Source organism: Malurus melanocephalus, unplaced genomic scaffold (genome assembly GCF_030028575.1).
Source record: "Malurus melanocephalus ecotype Western Australia unplaced genomic scaffold, MMel_1.1 scaffold_357, whole genome shotgun sequence".
Lineage (NCBI taxonomy): Eukaryota > Metazoa > Chordata > Aves > Passeriformes > Maluridae > Malurus > Malurus melanocephalus.
This window is the reverse complement of record NW_026623589.1, coordinates 715,601-734,238: the sequence shown is the minus strand read 5'-3', so window position 1 is coordinate 734,238 and position 18,638 is coordinate 715,601. Positions and strand designations below refer to the sequence as shown.

At 37.6% G+C, this 18,638-nt stretch overlaps 1 protein-coding gene across 2 annotated transcripts in view; it reads right to left on the bottom strand.

The window, feature by feature from the left end:
* Window positions 1–1,164: 1,164 nt before the first annotated feature.
* LPCAT1 (lysophosphatidylcholine acyltransferase 1) overlaps window positions 1,165–18,638 on the bottom strand; it is a 61,483-nt gene continuing 44,009 nt past the window's right edge. For both annotated transcript variants that reach the window (XM_057378413.1, XM_057378412.1), the window contains 4 exons: window positions 12,561–12,714; window positions 11,607–11,705; window positions 7,499–7,637; window positions 1,165–2,595 (listed from right to left, as the gene is read on the bottom strand). In XM_057378413.1, coding sequence (XP_057234396.1) covers window positions 2,411–2,595; window positions 7,499–7,637; window positions 11,607–11,705; window positions 12,561–12,714 — 577 coding nt within the window. In that variant the 3' untranslated portion in view covers window positions 1,165–2,410. The remainder of the gene's footprint in view (window positions 2,596–7,498; window positions 7,638–11,606; window positions 11,706–12,560; window positions 12,715–18,638) is intronic.

The window sequence follows — 18,638 nt, the reverse complement described above, 5'->3', positions numbered from 1 at the left end:
GCATTATGTCCAGACTACATGTACCTTCCCTTGCATACTGACTTACATACTGTATAATTACTGAAAACAGACTTCAGGGGCATCTCCCTGTGACCCTGGGGCATGATCAACAAAATTAAGTGTCTGTCTTCTCTGTTTTCAAAAACCAGTGAAGGAARGCAGGCTCTTTACCCCACCAGGAATAACCTTTTCTCCTTAGCTTAACAAGGTGTGTTGTAAGAGACTTTTCCTAATGCTTAACTTGCCTTTTCAATTAATAGCTGGTATCTACCACCCATGTGGACAATAGTGTTCCTATCTCCTCTATAGCAACTTTTTCCGTATTTGAAGACTGTTCACATCTTCCTTCAGTCTCCTTTTTGGATTAAAGGACACTTTTGATCTCTTTTTGAGTACTTTCTATCCTCCAGACTCTATCCAGTTACACTCCATCTCTCTCAGGTGCCCCAATATGAACAGGTTCCTCAAGTAAGACCTTATCACATCTTGGTAATGCAGAAATAAATACCTCCATGCTTCTCACGGGCTACATGCTGATGCATCCCTCTACCATGAGCATCTTTTCTGCAGCAGTGAGTTAACAGTGCTCAGTTTGACATATTCTATGCCATCCTTAGCTCAAGATACAACACAGTAATACCCACTCCCTCCTCTGTGCAGCTGATTATTCCTACTTAAGTGTAGTTTCTCATATGCCATATTTTTTTCAATACATTTCTCCTATTTTTCATGATCAGTTTTAATTCAAGTCTTGTTTGCCAATCTCTTGTTACCCTGTCAGCTTGGCTTTCGTTACCTAGATAAATCAAAAATCTAATTATCACCTCCACGTACCCCATAAAGCGTATTTTCTTACAATATTTTCCTCCTACCTTTTTTATTAAAGCCAGTTCCACTTTGGAGATCTGCCACATAGAGTTAGGGATTTCTAAGGACACATTCCAATTCCCTAATGAGCTTTAAAACACCTCCTGCTATTTAAAAAATAGCTATAAAAGCATTTGGTACAAACACACCTCTTTTGCTAGAATTCCTCCCTTTCAAATCTAGTTTTAAATTCCTTTGTGGAAGATTCGAATCTCAATCGTTTTCCAATTACAAAACCATTATATTTTAGCACAGCCCTACACATTGAATCAGAAATTACTCGAAAGATTCTGTTTGTTTGGAAGCAGAATTGCCTTCCTTCCTACTTCTAGAGRCTTTTGTCTAATTTCCTAATCAATGAAGTTCTGTGCTTTATCATAACCTAGATTTTTCTCTGAGACCTCCAGTAGTAGTTAAGGCATCTGGCTTTACAGAAGGAAACATAGGAAGTATTACTAATACAAATATGGTGTTGGTTTCTTTTTTTTTTTTTTAAACAGTTTCAAACTATTCTAAGCTTCATATATGTTCTGTGAAGTATATGTRATGTTGCTATAGAGATTTAACTTGTACTTCGTCAGGGTGTTCTGCATCTTGTTGCTGGCTTGGCCTCTGAAGTGACTGCAACCTTTYCCAACTTGTGCTGATATACCAAAGTTTTCATGATGTGTTGCATGCTATGTTATCTGTACAGGCTTGCTACAAAAGAAACATGCGATTCCTGATAAACCTAAATCAAATACAATTGTGTAAACATCTCCCATTAAAATRTTGTGTGGACATGATTTGAATTGGGTACAGAGAAAAGCACAAACAGTTCAGTTATGTATTTTCAAACAGTATGTGGCATGTCAGTTTGGAAAGAATTCATGTTTAATTGCATCCGGAAGATTACAGTAGAAAAGTGTTGAGGTGAGGAATAAGGAGCCTTTCCTTTTCATTCTACCATGGAAAGATAAACAATTTTGTCATTCAACAATAAAAATAAAAAGTAATCCTTAGCAAGTTTTTGTATTACTGTTTCCAAACTGTTCACTGAAACCAAAACAAAGGGCCAAAGTATGCTTACCTTGCTCAAGAGAACAATCCCACTGAAATCAACAAGACTGGCTACTCAGATATGGACAGCAAARTTTGGCCCCAAATAAACATCCCCATAACTAGGGAAAACACTAATCACCAAAGTGCACTTTACACCATAGTAGCTACAGTTTCTTTATACATGCACGGTTTGTGCGACACTTTGTACATGGAACTAGCCAATGGAATATAAATAAATTGTGCCGCTTCCTTTTAAATATGAACATTAATAATGAAGCACATTCACATTTTTGCCTTTCAAAGACCTTTAAAAAAAATAAAAACACCTTTCCCAAAGTAACCTGGAACATGTTAAATATAGCACATACGATTCAAAGGATGGTATTAAGGTAGAAGAACTTTCACACACAAAACTGGTATTTGCTGTATAATTGGAGTGACTTATGAAAATCCCAAGAAAATACAACCCTCTCACCAGGAGAGGAAGGTAACAGTTGTAGTGTTAATTCAGTTTCTTCTGAAGGGGCTTCTTTCTATCTCCAGCGCTGTCAGGGCTGAAGTCAGTACAGATACCGTTAGGAGCAGAAAGAGCTGAAGTCTCCAAGCCGCTCTCAGCTCCCATCTGATCAGCATAGAGATAGTCTTCTGCAAAGTGTGGGTGCAACTCAGCAAATGTGTAGAAGTCATCTAAAAAAAATTGTTGTTGCACAGAATCAGCTCGTTGAAACAGAAGGATGCTAAATTTGAATACTTACACATATATAATCACATGATTTCTTTGGAGAAAAATAGCAGCAGTTAACATAATGCTATCCCCAGTGCTTGTTTTAGCTTCTCATCATAAGTTTACCACATCTGCAGAGCCGAGGTGCTGCAATGAGTTATCTAAGCCTTCTGAAAACACTTCAAGCCAGAGCTTAGCTTGTATGAAGGGGCAAACAGGCTCAGATTTGCATTAAAATGCATGATGAGCACCACATGCCCTGACATAGCATTTTGCTATTCACTGGGGAAGTATAGAAGCCCTCCAGCTGAAGATCACCGAACAGCAAGAGTAGTCATTTCTTAAACTCTTTTGCAAACATGCCCTTTAATGCTCTGCACTCCTAGTTTGCTTCAACCTAAAAGCAGCTCTGATTGCAGCCTTTTGCTTTCAAGATTTTAGCATTTTAAAAGTCCCAATATTTCWGAGATTAATATCAAGAAGATAATTTAACACATTAAGAAACTCCTGATTTTAATGTTGGATAATATGACAATAAGAAGAGCTAGATTAGTTCTTGGGGGAGTGGGGAATCCTTAACATCAAGAAGTAACATTTTGTGTTAAATATCAGAAACTGAAGTTTTGCCTCAATTCGCCCATATGACTATTCAGGCATGATCTGAACACAAAATACTGTACAGGATCCAAGCAACAAGAAGTTATTCTTAGAACGTAAACTGACACTAGAAAAATCTGGATGTGAATGTTTTCACTAGTTCAGTCACCTACAGTGTATCACACACCTCCCACTCAAATACACTGTGCTATCCCAGAAGAGCTTATCATCAGACAATGTGAATTTCCCAGAGTGCAGAGCAAATGACACCTGAAGCAGCCTTTCAAAGGAGTGAAGCCCAGTTCCTCTTAGTATTGGGCTGGTATGGAAGAARGGAATGACTGCAGCTTTCTCTCTCTGCCATTCTGAGATGACATGATCATCAGTACTGCAAAGAGCAAAGGAATGCCATATGGCTCACAGGGGCACTGAAGTTGTAGGACAATCCTACCTATGAACTGTTGCAAAGGGACAGGTGAAAATAAAAAAACCTGTAACTTTATCCTTCTACAAACAAAAAAAAAGGGCATCCTTTATCCACAGTACTCTGGATCTATAACTTCAACAAAAGCTGATGAAGTTTAGGACATGAAAACCAACAACACCATCTTGTTGAAAAATCTCCGTGTACAACAGGCTGATGGATCATATCAATGATAAAGTCTTCATGAGGAAAAGGGAATCCAAAATATTTGAAAATGCATGCAGCAAAGATGTTTCTTTTGGAAGTATTTAATGCAAGTTCAACTTTAAAAAAAAMCCCTCATAGCAAAGAATTTGATTAATCTAACCTTTTTCAAGAGGGAAACTTATAACTTTTTGATATTTAAAATATTTGTAGTAGTTGCAATAATAGATTAAAAACACTTGAGTGCAAACTGATTAATCAGAATTAGAACAGTTAAGTACATTCAATTTAACCAACTGATAATATTCTTTTTCTGCAGCAAACAAGGAGACAGCAATCAGCTGTCAGCCTCAACCTTAACTGGTTTGGCCATCATATTAATGACCATGAAAAATAGTCTTTTTCTCTTGGGAAAGGTCATTCTAATATTTAGTCCACCTAAGACAAGTATAAAAATTTCAACCAGCAGTACCAGACATGCTCTTAGAGTCAGTCACATTAAACTGGGAAAGACTAGACTATTTACTGTAGGTGTCATTTTAAGTAATTCCTCAAAAAGTTACATCACCTTTTTAGAAAATAATTTTTAAAAAATCCTTGAAGCAGTTGTTCACACAGGTACAACAGTTTATATCCAAATTATCATCCTGACAACTCTGTGAGGATCTATCTCTCAATGTTTTAGCAGTACTGGTTCTAAATGAAAAGCCTCCAGGAAGGACTGAATTGAACAGGGTATCATTTTGGATAGATCTCAGTAAATTGATATTTTGGGTACTGCTGAAATAAGTCCTGAAGATATCAAGGAGTATTTATCAAAGTTGTACTCCGCAGAGTGAAATGTAAAGTGCCTGGGATCCCATTYGCCTCACTCATCAGAAATGTGAAACAAGGTGATGTAAAAAGAACRAACTATTCCAGCATTAGTTCCAATTATGGGTGTCATCTTGGAGCTCAAACTGAAAGCAACTGTGAAGCTTTAGAGTGAAGGAAAAGATCAGCTCGGTCATTAGCTTGGGGAAAAAGCTTCCCTCCTCCACTAAGAGAAAAGAGACATAAAGAAAGAAAGAAGTGGAGTTAAAGTGGAGTTGACTCACATCTTTATCTTCGTATTAAGTATGCATATGTACTACAAGAACTTCAAGAGGTTTTTCTCCTACCCTTGAAACACCCTCCTACTACTTGATGCTCCTCCTGGAAGCTCTATGTTCATGAATCTTTAGTTTTTGTTTCCACTCAGCTACATAATTACCTTAGTGTACAGCAATTTAATAGGATAACCCTGCAGTTAATACAGAATAATTTTAAGCAAATAATTATTTCTTCTCTGATTGTTCATCCATATAGATACTCAGAATATTGTCAATTTCCCCTTTTTCTGGTTAAAGTACTCTTCAGAACACTTCCAGAGTCTCGATTGTCTATCAAGAGCTGGTGGAGATTTTCCTAGAACTTGAGATGCTTTCCTACAGAATGTATTCAAACTCTCAAGAATCATGTCTCAAGACTGATCAATCTTGCCTCTGTCTATATCAGACTAAAAGGATAAGCTTTGCAATCAAAATGCATCTGAACAACTAAGCCAAATGAACACTGGTTAAGAGAAGTGATACATGGATTTTGGCAACCAGTGTGCTTTCAACCATGCAACAAAAATCCAGTTTCCCAACAATTCAGAWTCACAATTATTAATCTAGTTACACAATCCTGATTTTGCTGTTAGTTATTCTGTTTACCTATAACATGAGCTTTTCCTYTGGAATGAGATCTGTGGCTTCAAGGACTCTGCTGTGTGTGCAGCAATTTATCCTGATACTCCAGATATTTTATCTTTTGTTCTTACAAGTAAGACTTGACTTAATATTCCTGATTTACATTCAACCCCGCAGAAAGGAGATGGCCAGTAGACCTCTGCTGTATGTATCCAAAGTAACATCAGTTCCACCAGACAGAATGTTTTGATTTCTCAGAACTAGTCTGGACAATATCTTCACAGCAGTGTAGTCTCCAAGTTTTTCTACCTCTCCTTTCTACTAAGTAAGTGCAACAATCTTAGCATGTGTGAAATTCCACRTAGTCTCAGGGAAGACAAGAGGTTGAATATTTACACCAGGAACGTTCAAAACAGAAATGCAATACCAAAAGTTTATTTGCAACTTTTAATTCTCTACCACAATAAATTGGACATTTACTATTAAACTTCCAGACACATTAAAATGACATGTTTTGATAATAAAATGAGCACTTCTCTCAGAAAAAGAGCCAAGAAAAGTGTCAAAGAAATTTTGTACMCACTATCCTTACTACCAATTTTGTGTTGCCTCACAAAAGATTATTCTTGACTACAGGAAATAAAACAGTGAAAATGAGAGCCAAGCACTTCAGTGGCCCCTGCTGTGGCTTGGTGGTCCAGAGTTTTTTGTGTTGGGAACATATAATGACCACTTATGGAAAAAGTGCAGATTAAATGSAACTATTAAAGATGAATATTAAAATACAAATTCTTTGATAACTCACATGACCTGGTCTGAGTTCACTTACACATGATTTCAAATTTAGCTATTCCCAAACAATGAAATATGTCGAAATAAGAGCCCTGCTATGCTTACCAGCTTAAGATTTGTGCTGGTATTTTTGAAGCTGGTGACCAGGAGGTGGGGGGAAGAGCTGAGTCACTGTACATATGAGTCGGAAGACAGGAGCAACAGTGATAGGCAGGAAAAATGCAACAGACAGGATGGATGTGGAAATGCTGGGGACAAGTGAGAGGCACAGAAAGGAAAGGGTTAATACAGAAAGAGAGAAGACACACTAGTTAGGAAAAAAGGAAAGGACAGGGGCAATGATACTCATTTCAGTAACTCTAACATATTTGTGTACTTGAAGCTTTACATACATGTTGGATGATTGAAATTTAGGAATTACTAGTGTAGAAGCTATGATTTACTAACACTGATGCATTGATTTGTAAGATTTTTACAGATTTAATGCATACTGATTATCCTGAGGGAAAACAACTAGAAAAGAGTATGTCATAAGCACCTCTACTGGAGATATATAATATGTTGGCTATCAACAACTCAGTTCATGCTTAAATGATACAACTAAATTTAGAACCTTACTGCATAAAACATAAAGAATCTCAAATAACACACAAGTACTCTGACTCCCAGCACAATCTATTCACCCAGCTCTCAATTTTTCAAATGCAACCTTCTCGCCTCCGTACCACCTACATTACAGACTACAAAATAGGCAGCTTGGTTAACCCCCTCATTTCTGGCTCCCAGGCASAAGAGACAAAACAGCAGGACACAGCTAAGGGAGCTTTCTTTAAAAATACATATTCACATACATKGAAGTCCACAGAACAAAATATGTTAAAAGAGCTAATCCTCATATTACGTGATGYAATGTGGAACGGAAAACTGAAAACATGCAAACATGGCATTTAATACYAAAGGTGAAACACATTTTTAACATGTAAATTYACTTTGTTTGCAGTACTTCTATCAGTGTTGAAGTCAACAAACCAACTAAAAAAGGTAGCGTTTAATAAAAATGTAACTGCTTTGCTTATCAACATGAATGCAGRCAATTTTGACATTTTGTGACACTTCAGATCTAGTTAGAATACTTACCATATGTAATCTTTCCTTTTTCTTCTTCATCTACAGCTCTAAAAAGATGTGTAACATCAATCTGTGATACACCCATGGCAGTCTTCAGAATATGAGCTAAATCCTCTTTTGTTATGGTTCCGCTTTCTGACTGGTACAGCTATGAATCAATACAGCAACGTAAGTCATTGCTAAGCTGAATGCCAACTCCTATAAACAGCACTACATTGAAGTAAAGCAAAATAAAAATTTGGTATTAGAAATTCTAGTCATTCTCAGACTGATGTGATATATTAAGAATTTCAGATTAGTCTGGGTAAAAGATAYCATCATCAGCTCACCTGTGTATGCTTAGAAGCTTGCTATATTCAGAAAAATGTCCTACATTTACACACCTAACYGCTGGAATTACAGTGATATTCAGTGACAAGACTGTCAAACACTAACATGTTTTGCAAATACCTAACAGAACAACATTTAGTCCATCAAGCTATRTGTCTAAACTCCAAGACAGTCTGTGAAATCAGGAGATATATTTAGGTCAGCCTAAATAAGATACCATTTCCACTTGGTCAGATGTAAAACTCAAGACTCCTTTGACCAAAATCCAAAAGCCAGTTGGAATAAAATGCCTGTATCTAAATAGTATTAATWAGGAGAAACCTACCCCATAAACCAGTGACAGGCATATAATTTTCCACAAGTATTTATTCTAGAAACCAATAATTTAGATCTCACATCCCAAAGAGTCACCTCACAGAAAGAGTTAGCTTTACTAATGACAAAATGATAACTAAAAATAATTGTTCGTAGTCTCATTTCATCTTTGCATATGTGCAGTGTTTTTCCCTGAAAAATAGACCTGAGTACTTCAAAACATCTGTACCAGCTAGAGCTTCATTAAGCTTCYTTGAAATAACTCAATTTGCCTGTACAATGGAAAGTGACATAAGAGTTTTTGAAGCATTGCTGTCTCCTTTTCAAGCATGACAACATTGCAAATATCAAACCATGTAAAAAATGCAGTTTTGGGAACTTTTAATTTCTCTGCATCATTGAGAAGGTGGGAACTGATGAGATTGAACAAAACAGGCATAAGTATGTATTTTTCATACAAGCAGAAGTTGTCACGAGACAGCACACCTTAGTGGAATAAAAATATTGAAGTTCARTGGAAGACAACATATGCTCAAATCAGAAATCTTGCTTTTTCCCCCCCAGCACCTAACCTGCACTCTGTTTCACAGGTATAGGGGAAAGGACAAGACACTTCTATAATAAAACCTGCTAATTTTCACAGAACAAGTAGTGAGGTAATACTTGATGGTCAGGTTCACAAACACCATGTTGACAGGACTTACAACAGCCTTTAGTTTCATCAGCACTTCGAAAAGGAAGGTGTAGCACTTACATGTAAATTTACTTTGTTTGCAGTACTTCTATCAGTGTTGAAGTCAACAAACCAACTAAACAAACCAACTGATTGCTGCTTAGTCCAAACCCCCTGCCAAGGCAGGGTCACCTGGAGCAGGCTGCACAGGAGTGCATCCAGTGGGCTTGGCAAGTCTCCAGACACAGAGACTCCACCACCTCCATGGGCAGCCTGTTCCAGTGCTCTGCCTGTTCCAGTGCTCTGCCACCCTCAAGTAAAGAAGTTCTTCCTCATGTTGAGGTGGAACTTTTTGTGATTTAGTTTATGGCCATTGCTCCTCATCCTGTCACTGGGCACCACTGAAGAGTCTGGCACCATTCCCTTGGTACCCACCTCTGAGAAATTTACATGCATTAATAAGAACCCCGCTCAGTCTTCTCCAGACTAAACAGTTCCTTCAGTCTCTCCTCATTGAGGAGATGCTCAACACTCATCATCTTTGTGGCCTCTGCCAGATCCTCTTGGATAGCCCTTGTCTTTCCTGTACTGAAGAGGCCAGAAGTGGACAACAATATTTTCAGATGTAGCCTGACTAGGGCCAACAAGAGGGGTAGGATTGCCTTCCTCAACTGTTGGCCACTCTTCCCATTGCACCCCAGGTTCCCATTGGCCCTCCTGGCCACTGCTGGCTCATAGCCAACTTATCACCAACCAAGATTCCCCGGTCCTTCTCCCCAGATCTGCTCTCCAGCAGGCCAGACCCAGCCTGTGCTGGTGCTTGGGGTTGTTCCTCCCCAGGTGCAGGACTCTGCACTTGTCCTTGCTGAATCTCATCAGGTTTCTCTCTGTCCAACTCTCCAGCCTATGAAGGTCCTGCTGAACGGTAGCTCAGCTCTTCAGGTATATCTGCCACTCCCCCCAGTTTTGTATCATCACCATATAATGAGACAATTTTTCAAATTTTTCAGTCATATACTAAACACTTTCACTTTGAAAACTCGTAGTTGTGTGAAATGTTGCACTTTTTCTGAAAGCAAATGATGGCAAAAAGTAGCTCATGGCAGAGGACAACATCTGTTCAAAGTCATACACTCAAGAACTGGCTAGATCCTTCAATGGCTCCAGGTTGTGTGATWATCTTATTGTATGTGAAATCAGGACAGCAGGAAAGAAAAGATGAAAATGGACCTCTTTACTTTTTTTTTTTTCTAGAATGAGCAAAATTTCCTCAGCTTGAGACTTTTCTTAACCCTTCCAATCACCACTGGCAGGATAAAATGAGACATACCTGCTTCCCTTTGCTGAGCACTTCCCCTTCTTAATACGTGCATAAAGCCTCTTTGCAGTTTTCTAGCTAGTTTTATATTTTGTAGTTAACAAAGCGACTCAAAATTATGTATTATGAGTTGGAGAATGAAGCAGATAATGAAGAACAGAAATTTTCCTAAGAAACAGTTTTATTAACTTCAAGTGGGTTCAGAAAATAACCACCCAGTCTTTTGGAGCTTTTCTTCCTCTCAAATGATAAAATGATGCAATAATGAAACATAGCAGCTAAATTTAAAAAAGAAATTCCTCTTAAGTCCCCTTTACGTTTACTTCAAATTTGTTCATTTTAGTATGAAGACACAGAGCTGACCAAACAGCACCTGACTATTTTTCTATGCCATTTTATAGCTGAAATAGACTGAGTCAGGACAGAGATCTTTCTTATTGCTTTATCCTAAAAAGCAGCAGTAAATAGCAGCAGCTACTMATGGCAGACTTCCCACAATATTTGTAGGAACAAATTGCTCCTTCTTTGTCAAATTTGTTGGATTCTGGCCGAAGGATAAGCAYGATAAAAGTGAACACTAAGCATTCACAGGAGCCTCACTTCTTCAGCAAAACATAAAGTAGTCATGCTGAAGAACCTGAAAATAACTACCCAGAAAAGAAGGCTGATATGTAGCATCATGCAATTGAATGTTCTCAGCTCCATGCATTCACTAGTGAAGACAGCATCAAGACTTAGCACTTCTCAGTCTCAGAAACACAGAAAACCATGTGAATTCAAGGCAAAGGAAAAAGGTAATGCAGGATGCAGTAGTTTCCATGTTGAAACAGCAATATTAAAGAAATTAATTGAAAAGTAATAAATCACAGGTATCAGAAACCCATTGGTTAAGCATTGCTGCTGTCGCTTTCCCAAAAAGCTTGCATTAACAATCTATGGTGATGCTACAACAAACCACTTAGGCTAGAGCAAGTTCAGGAGCACTTCTGGGAAGCAYCAAGTCTGGACAAAGATTGCAGGACCACCACACAAACATGGTAAGACTAAGAGGGAAGAAAATCTTAACAAAAAGAAAAAAGGAGATAAAAAAAATCTCTATTAACATGTAGGAATTTTAAAAAAGTATTTATTAACTTGAAAAATTAGATTTGATTGAAACATTCYGAGAGTAGTAAGTACAACTCAATGGCTTTAGAGGAATCAATACAAAGGACTTGAGGTTTGCGACTCAATTTGCTGAAATGATTCTACCAGATTTCTACAAAGGACAATTTCAAACAGCAAGTTTCCATACTTTTACATAACTGAAACTTGCAATGCATTCCCTGTTAACACGAACTCTTAATCTAGCTTTCCATTAATATTGTTTCAAAATGTAATGAAGWATTGAAAAGGAATGTGAGACTTCTATTAAGTTTAATAGCAGTATTAGTAATTTCTGAAAATAAATAAACTATATAGAGCAAGAAAATGCTGCTTACCTGAAATGCCAACTGAATTGTTTCCAGAGTTTTGGATGGCTTACAGACAACTGACAGAGCAATGACAAATTCCCGAATGTCAATTACACCGTCTTCATTCTGTGAAGGAAAACCTCCCCTCAAAATAGTGCAGTTTGAGAATTTTATAAATACYTAACAGTTGCTAAAAATGCAGAATATTCAGAAAGATTGTTACATATGCTGTGACAAAAAAAAAACAGTCTTACTGAAATGAAATCACATGAGGACAAGAGTCTGGGTGAAAGCTCTACAGGTCCTTTTCAGGGTCCCAGCCAAAAGTCATAGTTTAAATATTCTTGGAAGACAGTGCTGCTACTGTCACCCTTCACTTGCATATTTAAGATTTTTCCATTAAACCATCTGAATCACTGGGCTGAAATTAAAACCAGAGAACCAGAGGACAATGCACCCTAATTTAAGCCCTGAATGTATGACATCTGCTCCAAGAGAGAACACTGTGGACATATCCACCTCCTGGTCCAGACAGCACTCCATCCAAATACAATCATAATTTCCCCATTCTGACTGATTGCCAGGGGAACTGGCTCATTTGCTAAGATCCTTTGAGTTTCAGGCATTGTAGAAGAATAAGTCATTTATTTACAAGGTAAATGAAATATCAGCTAACAGACACTGCATTCAGCTGCAATGAGCARCAGCAGAGGTCTAGCCTGACCCTTTCTTCCTATTCATATTTTGCATCTAGGAAAAAAACATTCTACCCAGCTGAAACTCCTTTTTCAGTTCTACTTGAAGCAATGCTTTATTTAGCTGACGATAGGTGCTCTTACCTAGCTGAAAGGGAAGTGCAGTAAGCAAACACTGTGGTGAAGTGCTCAAAATCAGACCACAGTGAATTCAATTGARACAGAAGTAGGCTAGAGTGGAGTTTACCAAAACTAGTAAATTTTTAAACTWAGTGTTGTTTCTTACCTCATCAAAAAGTGCAAACATACTTTCTAATGTCGAAGAAACTGGRAATTCCAAGTATGCTGAAAATTCTTTAAGATCAACCTTTTCTTTCTTCATTTTCATGGCACTTGCAGCATATTTATCAAGATCATCTTCAAGTGTTTCTGGCTTYAGCCTACAAAACGTATTATTTTTGCACATTTAAAAAATCAAMCCAGTTTCAACAATATGTATTTCARCATACCAAATGAAACAATGGATAATAACGGTGTAAAGCATAACAAAGTCTGGATTAAAGTTGTAATACAACTTCATTATAAAATAATGTATTTCTGTAATTTTAAGGCTCCCATTAATTCTCAAACTATCATAAATTACTGTAAATGCTTAAGAACCCTGAACAAACTCATGTCCTTTAGTCTACCTTGATTATAAGCCATATGTATAAGCAGTTCAACAGGAAGAAACACAGCCTGGAACTAGCTAATRAATTCCAAGCATGGAGAACTAGGTGGAATTTAGGTCACCCGAAAATGGCCGTATTGTAGGACAGTAACATAAACCAATTATGTTTCCAAATTTACTAATGTCACTGAACAGGAAGGACATGATGCATCTTGCCTAAAAAAATAAATAAAAAAATCAAGGATTATGTAATGGTGATTATACTGTTAATCAAAAAAAAATTTAAAAAAAATTTAAAAAATTAAAAAATAAAAAAAATAAAAAAATCAAGGATTATGTAATGGTGATTATACTGTTAATCCTGTTTGTCAGTCTTGAGTTAGACACCATTATGAGGTAACCCAAACAAAATTCTAGCAGTTCATACAACTACAGAATTTCCTCAGTCCTTCCCAATGCAAAACTAAACTTTGACTGATGAATGAACAGCTTTAACCTTATGCAGAGATGTTTGCACGGTTGTTGGTTAGTTTTTCTTCCTAAATCAAGCTTCCTGTTTTAGCTTTGCAAAAACAAACAAACAAAAAGAAACAAAAAACCCCCACCACAACTCTCACTATAAAAGTAACTTTCCCTCCTAAYACAATCATCAAGCAAATCTTGATCAGATCCCCTCTGAACTGATTTAGGGTAACTTGGGCATCCAAACTTTCCACTCTGAAGACAAAAGATGCCAGTAAAGTCTCCTACAATGTCCTTCTGCCTGTTTTGCTGTTYGCTGCTGCAGCAGACAAGGAAGAGCAGTTATTCACACAACTCAGAAGCTTACACCAGAACTGTTCCCAGACTGCAGCTGGGACTCCTCAGCARCTTCCTCTCAGTAACAAGAATGAATAAAATGCTTAATATCAGCATTCTGAGGAGTTTCTGAAAAAAGATAAGAGCATTTCTGCTAGTGAGATTATCTGATATATTAGCTCCAAAACTTGATTGCTTGCTGTAATAACCCTTCCTAAACATCATGATTTTCAAGTAAAAATACAGTTTTTACTCTCATGTTGTCTGTCATGTGCTATACTGACTTACCAATATGTACTAACTAAACAATGCCAAGACAGTATTTCTCAACTGTAAGACTTAACATGCAAGAATTCTTCCAGAAACCCATGGCTCCAATGGAACATTCACTTGTTCTCCATCCTAGCATTAAAGCACCTATCTTAAGATTTAGTCCTAGGCAGTATAAAGAGTGAGACACCCCTCTGCAAACATTAGTTTTCCATGATCAAGTAGAAAAGTGGAAGGAACAATAACAAAATCAATAGAATGTTTGAGATGCACACAGAACTCGGCTTCTCACATGCAGGATCACATGCTAGAAGTGTCCACTGATAATACATCCCACAGTAGTAGCTGAAGTGGATTTTAACTGTAGCATGAGGACAGCTGGCATCTAAATCCTCCCTTGGGATAAGCCCCCAGTGACACAGAATACACAGTGTAACATTTGTGTCTAAATCAGAGAGATTTTGTTTGCAATGAATTGACTCAAAATTCACCTTCTAGAACTGAGGGAGCTCTTATTTGGTGAGCAGCATTCAAGACTTGCAAGATCTCCTCTTCACCAGTAATTGAGTCTGAGAAGCTCAACAAGTCTGAAGGCAAAACCTTGTATGGGAAGTAGCACAGCTCACCACGAATCTTACAGACATCTTGTGGTTTGTGTTTTGTAAATACAGAAAGAGATGTGAGGCAATCTCAAAAGCAGCATGTGGATCAGTGAGGCAAACTGCTTCAACTTGAGTGTGACTGCTCTGTACTTCTGGCAATGCAAGGTGGGCTCACTTCCCTCTAGCCCTTCAAAAGCAGAAAGTAATTAATACGTTGACGACCATAAGCTCCTAAACTGAAGTCTTCTGAAGCCAAGTGCAAATCTCATAACAGGTTCTGAACCAATGTGAAAAGGTTTGACTGTCCCAATTCCTTTACAATTGTTACTTTTATCCCAATGAAAGCCACAAACACTAGGAAGCCAACAGCAAATGTCTTTCCTCATGAAATCGTTCTTGTTGGCTTAATSGTTTCCATGCAGGATGTAGGCTTTATGATATATAAAATTATTTGCTCTTGTGGTGTTTTGCTTCATGTTTTAGGTCAGAGCACGCTAAAGAGAACAAGAAGCATTCCTGAGTCCATGAAGATGGAAAGGACATTTTTCAAGATTAACAGCTCTGAACWTTAAATTCTTCACAGCAGACTTCACAAGGAAAACCAGATCCCTGAAGGTAGAATATTTTACAGCACAATTATCACTATTTTTAGCAAGTAAGCTAGTTTTAGCTATATTTGACTATTCGAAAACAAGCTCATTTCTTGCATGCTGGGAACCTGCCAAAAGCCTTCCAGTGTCTCAGAGAGCTGGAAGAACAGCTGGGTCTTGTAGCTAGCTACTGTAAACTGCAAGCACAGAGAAATATGCCCTAAGCCAGAAAAGCACAATACGTTCAGTTTTTTGTCTGCTGACATMCTTCTGTGCCACTTCTTGCCACAACAGAGCAGGTAGACTAAAAAATTGCAAAACTGACCTTCTTGAAATCTCTTGGCACACCCTGCCTTGATCCACAAAGGCAGGGGCTACCATGGTTGGTGTTTGGTGTTACACCTGATCCATGATCACACCTCCTGTAGTGGAGACTATTGCTTTTATCACAAAAGCAGAGGTAAACATCCTCAAGAGGTTTTTTTTTTTTTTGGCTACAGATGACCCCTGAGTACTCTGATATCACAGCACTGATAGTCAGCTGTGAGGGTTATTACCCTTGGGACACCAAGTTSTACCCACAGTCTGATCCACCATTTCAGGCACACATAGAAAGCAGAAGTCTGCACTGTGGTCTGGATTGTAAAGGCTGTTGAACAAGAAGAGACAGCCACCAGGCCCGTGAGGTTCTTTCAGATCTTAGCAGCCAACAGAGGCATTGCCCAATAGGATCCTTATGGCCAACTTGAAGAGGTAATATTAGAGAGTAGTAGTCAAAATGGAACTGCTCTTTAATTCATGTCATTCTTACCAAAATACTATGCCTTTTAAGAGACAGCAGAATTGTTCCAAGACAATGGGTTTGAATTTCATTGAATTCACCAGAGGCAGGGAAGGAGRTAAATCTTACAGGCCTGCTAAGGTTGTAGAACATTCTTCCAGACATCACTAACATCCATCATAAAGGTAMAAGATGCTAATAATACTCATGGTCAGAAAAGCAGGGGAGACAGGAATTCAAAAAGAATTCTTAACCAAATTGGTGCCCATTGTTAAAAATTACCAAAAGTAATGCTATTGCAAAAGCTAAGGTGGCAAGAAYAGTGGATTTTTCTGAAATTTTACCTGAGTAAGATAATGTGGAATGTGCATGTGCATGTTTTTTTTAAAGAAGTAGACATAATCAGCAAAGCCATACTGCCTTCAGTGAAAAGTACAAAGAACCTGTGTACTAAAGGCTAAGAACCTGCTAAACCACAGGGTCTTGTGCCACGTGCACACCAATAATAAATGCATATTAATCAGGTTATCAAATTATATTTTTGCAGTATTTTCTATACTTCTTGCTTTTTGATGCACAAAGTGGGAGTGACTACTATGCTGAAAGAGAAAATCTGTCATACTGTACAATTATTGGTGCTGCAAAGCTTAAAAAAGCTAGAAAAAACAGATGCCAAACCTACATTTTAAATAATACTTTTCCAAAAAGACTTTAAATAATTAAGAAAAATCAGGAAGTAGAAAACAGTGACTAAAACAGAAGGATGTGACACACATCCACTCCTGTGAGATGCTMCAAATCATACCTAGGCTTTTAAAAGTCAAAGATCTGGGATAAAACAACCATGAAGCAATTAAGTAAATGATGCAGAGTACTGAGTGCTAACAAATTGAGGGGTAGAAAGCAAGAGAAAAGATGAGATCAGTTAAAAAAAAATCATGCATGGGCAAACAAACAGATGATTGTTAATCTGGCTACAAGTCTGTTGAAGCCACAGATTCCTTTCTCCTCTTCCTCTGCTCCCTGCCCTCTGCTCATCCCCTCCCACCCCTCAAAAGAGTGCAAAAGGTCTGGACCACTAGAATTACTTGAATAAAATTTCAGGTTACTTTAAGAACTGACTTATTAAGCCTCATCTAGCAGCATGTAGAACAGTTGCTAAAAAAAATTCTACTTTGAATTGCAATATATGCTACACGTGGCTTTTTTTTTGCCTTGGAAAAGAGATACCTCTAATTTTTATTTTTTTTTTTCAAAAACCAGAACAATTAAAACTGGAACGATTACAACTAAAAAAAAATTAATAAACTGAATTATCTAAGGAATTACTGATGGCCTAAACGCCACTGTTCTATAAGAAAGAGGAACAACAATTAAGGCTAGAATGTCCCTCTAATTCATGAACAAAGTGAATGCAGGAATTAGAATGAAGAGAAGCTTAAAACAATAGGAGCAAGTCAATTCAATTCAGGACTCAAGGATCTCCATRCAGGCAACTAGCCTAAAGCAGCTCAGAAGAAGTACCTCATAAAAAGACAGACTAGATTTAATTAACTATATTAACACTTCCTGAAGAAGAAGATATCCAAAGAAGTCTTTAATAAGGCACAAAATCCAAACAAGATTCCATCTCCAGAACATGGAAATAGATCCAGTTCAAGTAAAAATGGAGATTCACTTTAAATAGTGGGGATAATTAATTACAGAACAAATCATCAAATGAAGCAGAGGATTTACAACGTATGAAAAAAAAAGGTATGAAAGCTGTAACACAGACTGCAGATAGCTTAGCAATCAGCTTGTTGGTCAGACATAAATTAGCAGACTGAAGAGAAATGTGACTGCTTGAGGAGCAATGAATGCACAATTTGAAAAGGTAGGTCTATGATCAGTTGATCTTATTGATATAAGTYATTTCATCACAGAGTTTGGTACAAGCCAGCTGTACAGCTCTGTCAACAGAGCTCTTCTTTAGATGAAGCTTGAGAACTCACTGCTGTGCCTGCATGGATTCTGGACTGSATCCCACCAGCTGAGCATTAAATAAATTTCACAGACAATGATAATGAATCCTGGAGATACATCATGTGCACAGAACGAACTCTTCAGTGAGGCAAACAGAGGTGTGAGTTGATTTCAAAAAATCTAAACCAAAAAGAAGACTGAATTTGTCTTACCATAGAAATCTTTTAAAACTAAACGTTACCTCAAAGGTATGTCACTGCTCAAAACTAAGCATTAAGACTGGATGAAAAATCCATCTTTCAGTTATYTAGGGATGCAAGTGGATGATCTTAATTCCTCCCTGGCCTTAAAACCTTTGAATAAACAGCAAAATGACTACATTATTATCAAACATGCATTAGAGATGAAGTCATATTACAATCTTCATCCAATTGTGCCAGAAAAATACCACCATAATATCCTTCTTACTGGCAGATGCCCARATTCAGAGAGGATTATATTTGCCAGCGATTAATTGCTCAAACCAGAGAGAGAACTTCTGGGCTGCAGTGAACCTCACTCACAAACACATGTAACTGTTTCRGAGGCCCAAACAAAACCCTAGAAAAGCATAATTTGAAAGAACAGCTTTAAATTGAGCAGACAGAAGCCAGACAATTTAACAAGAGGATTAAACTGAATCCTGGGA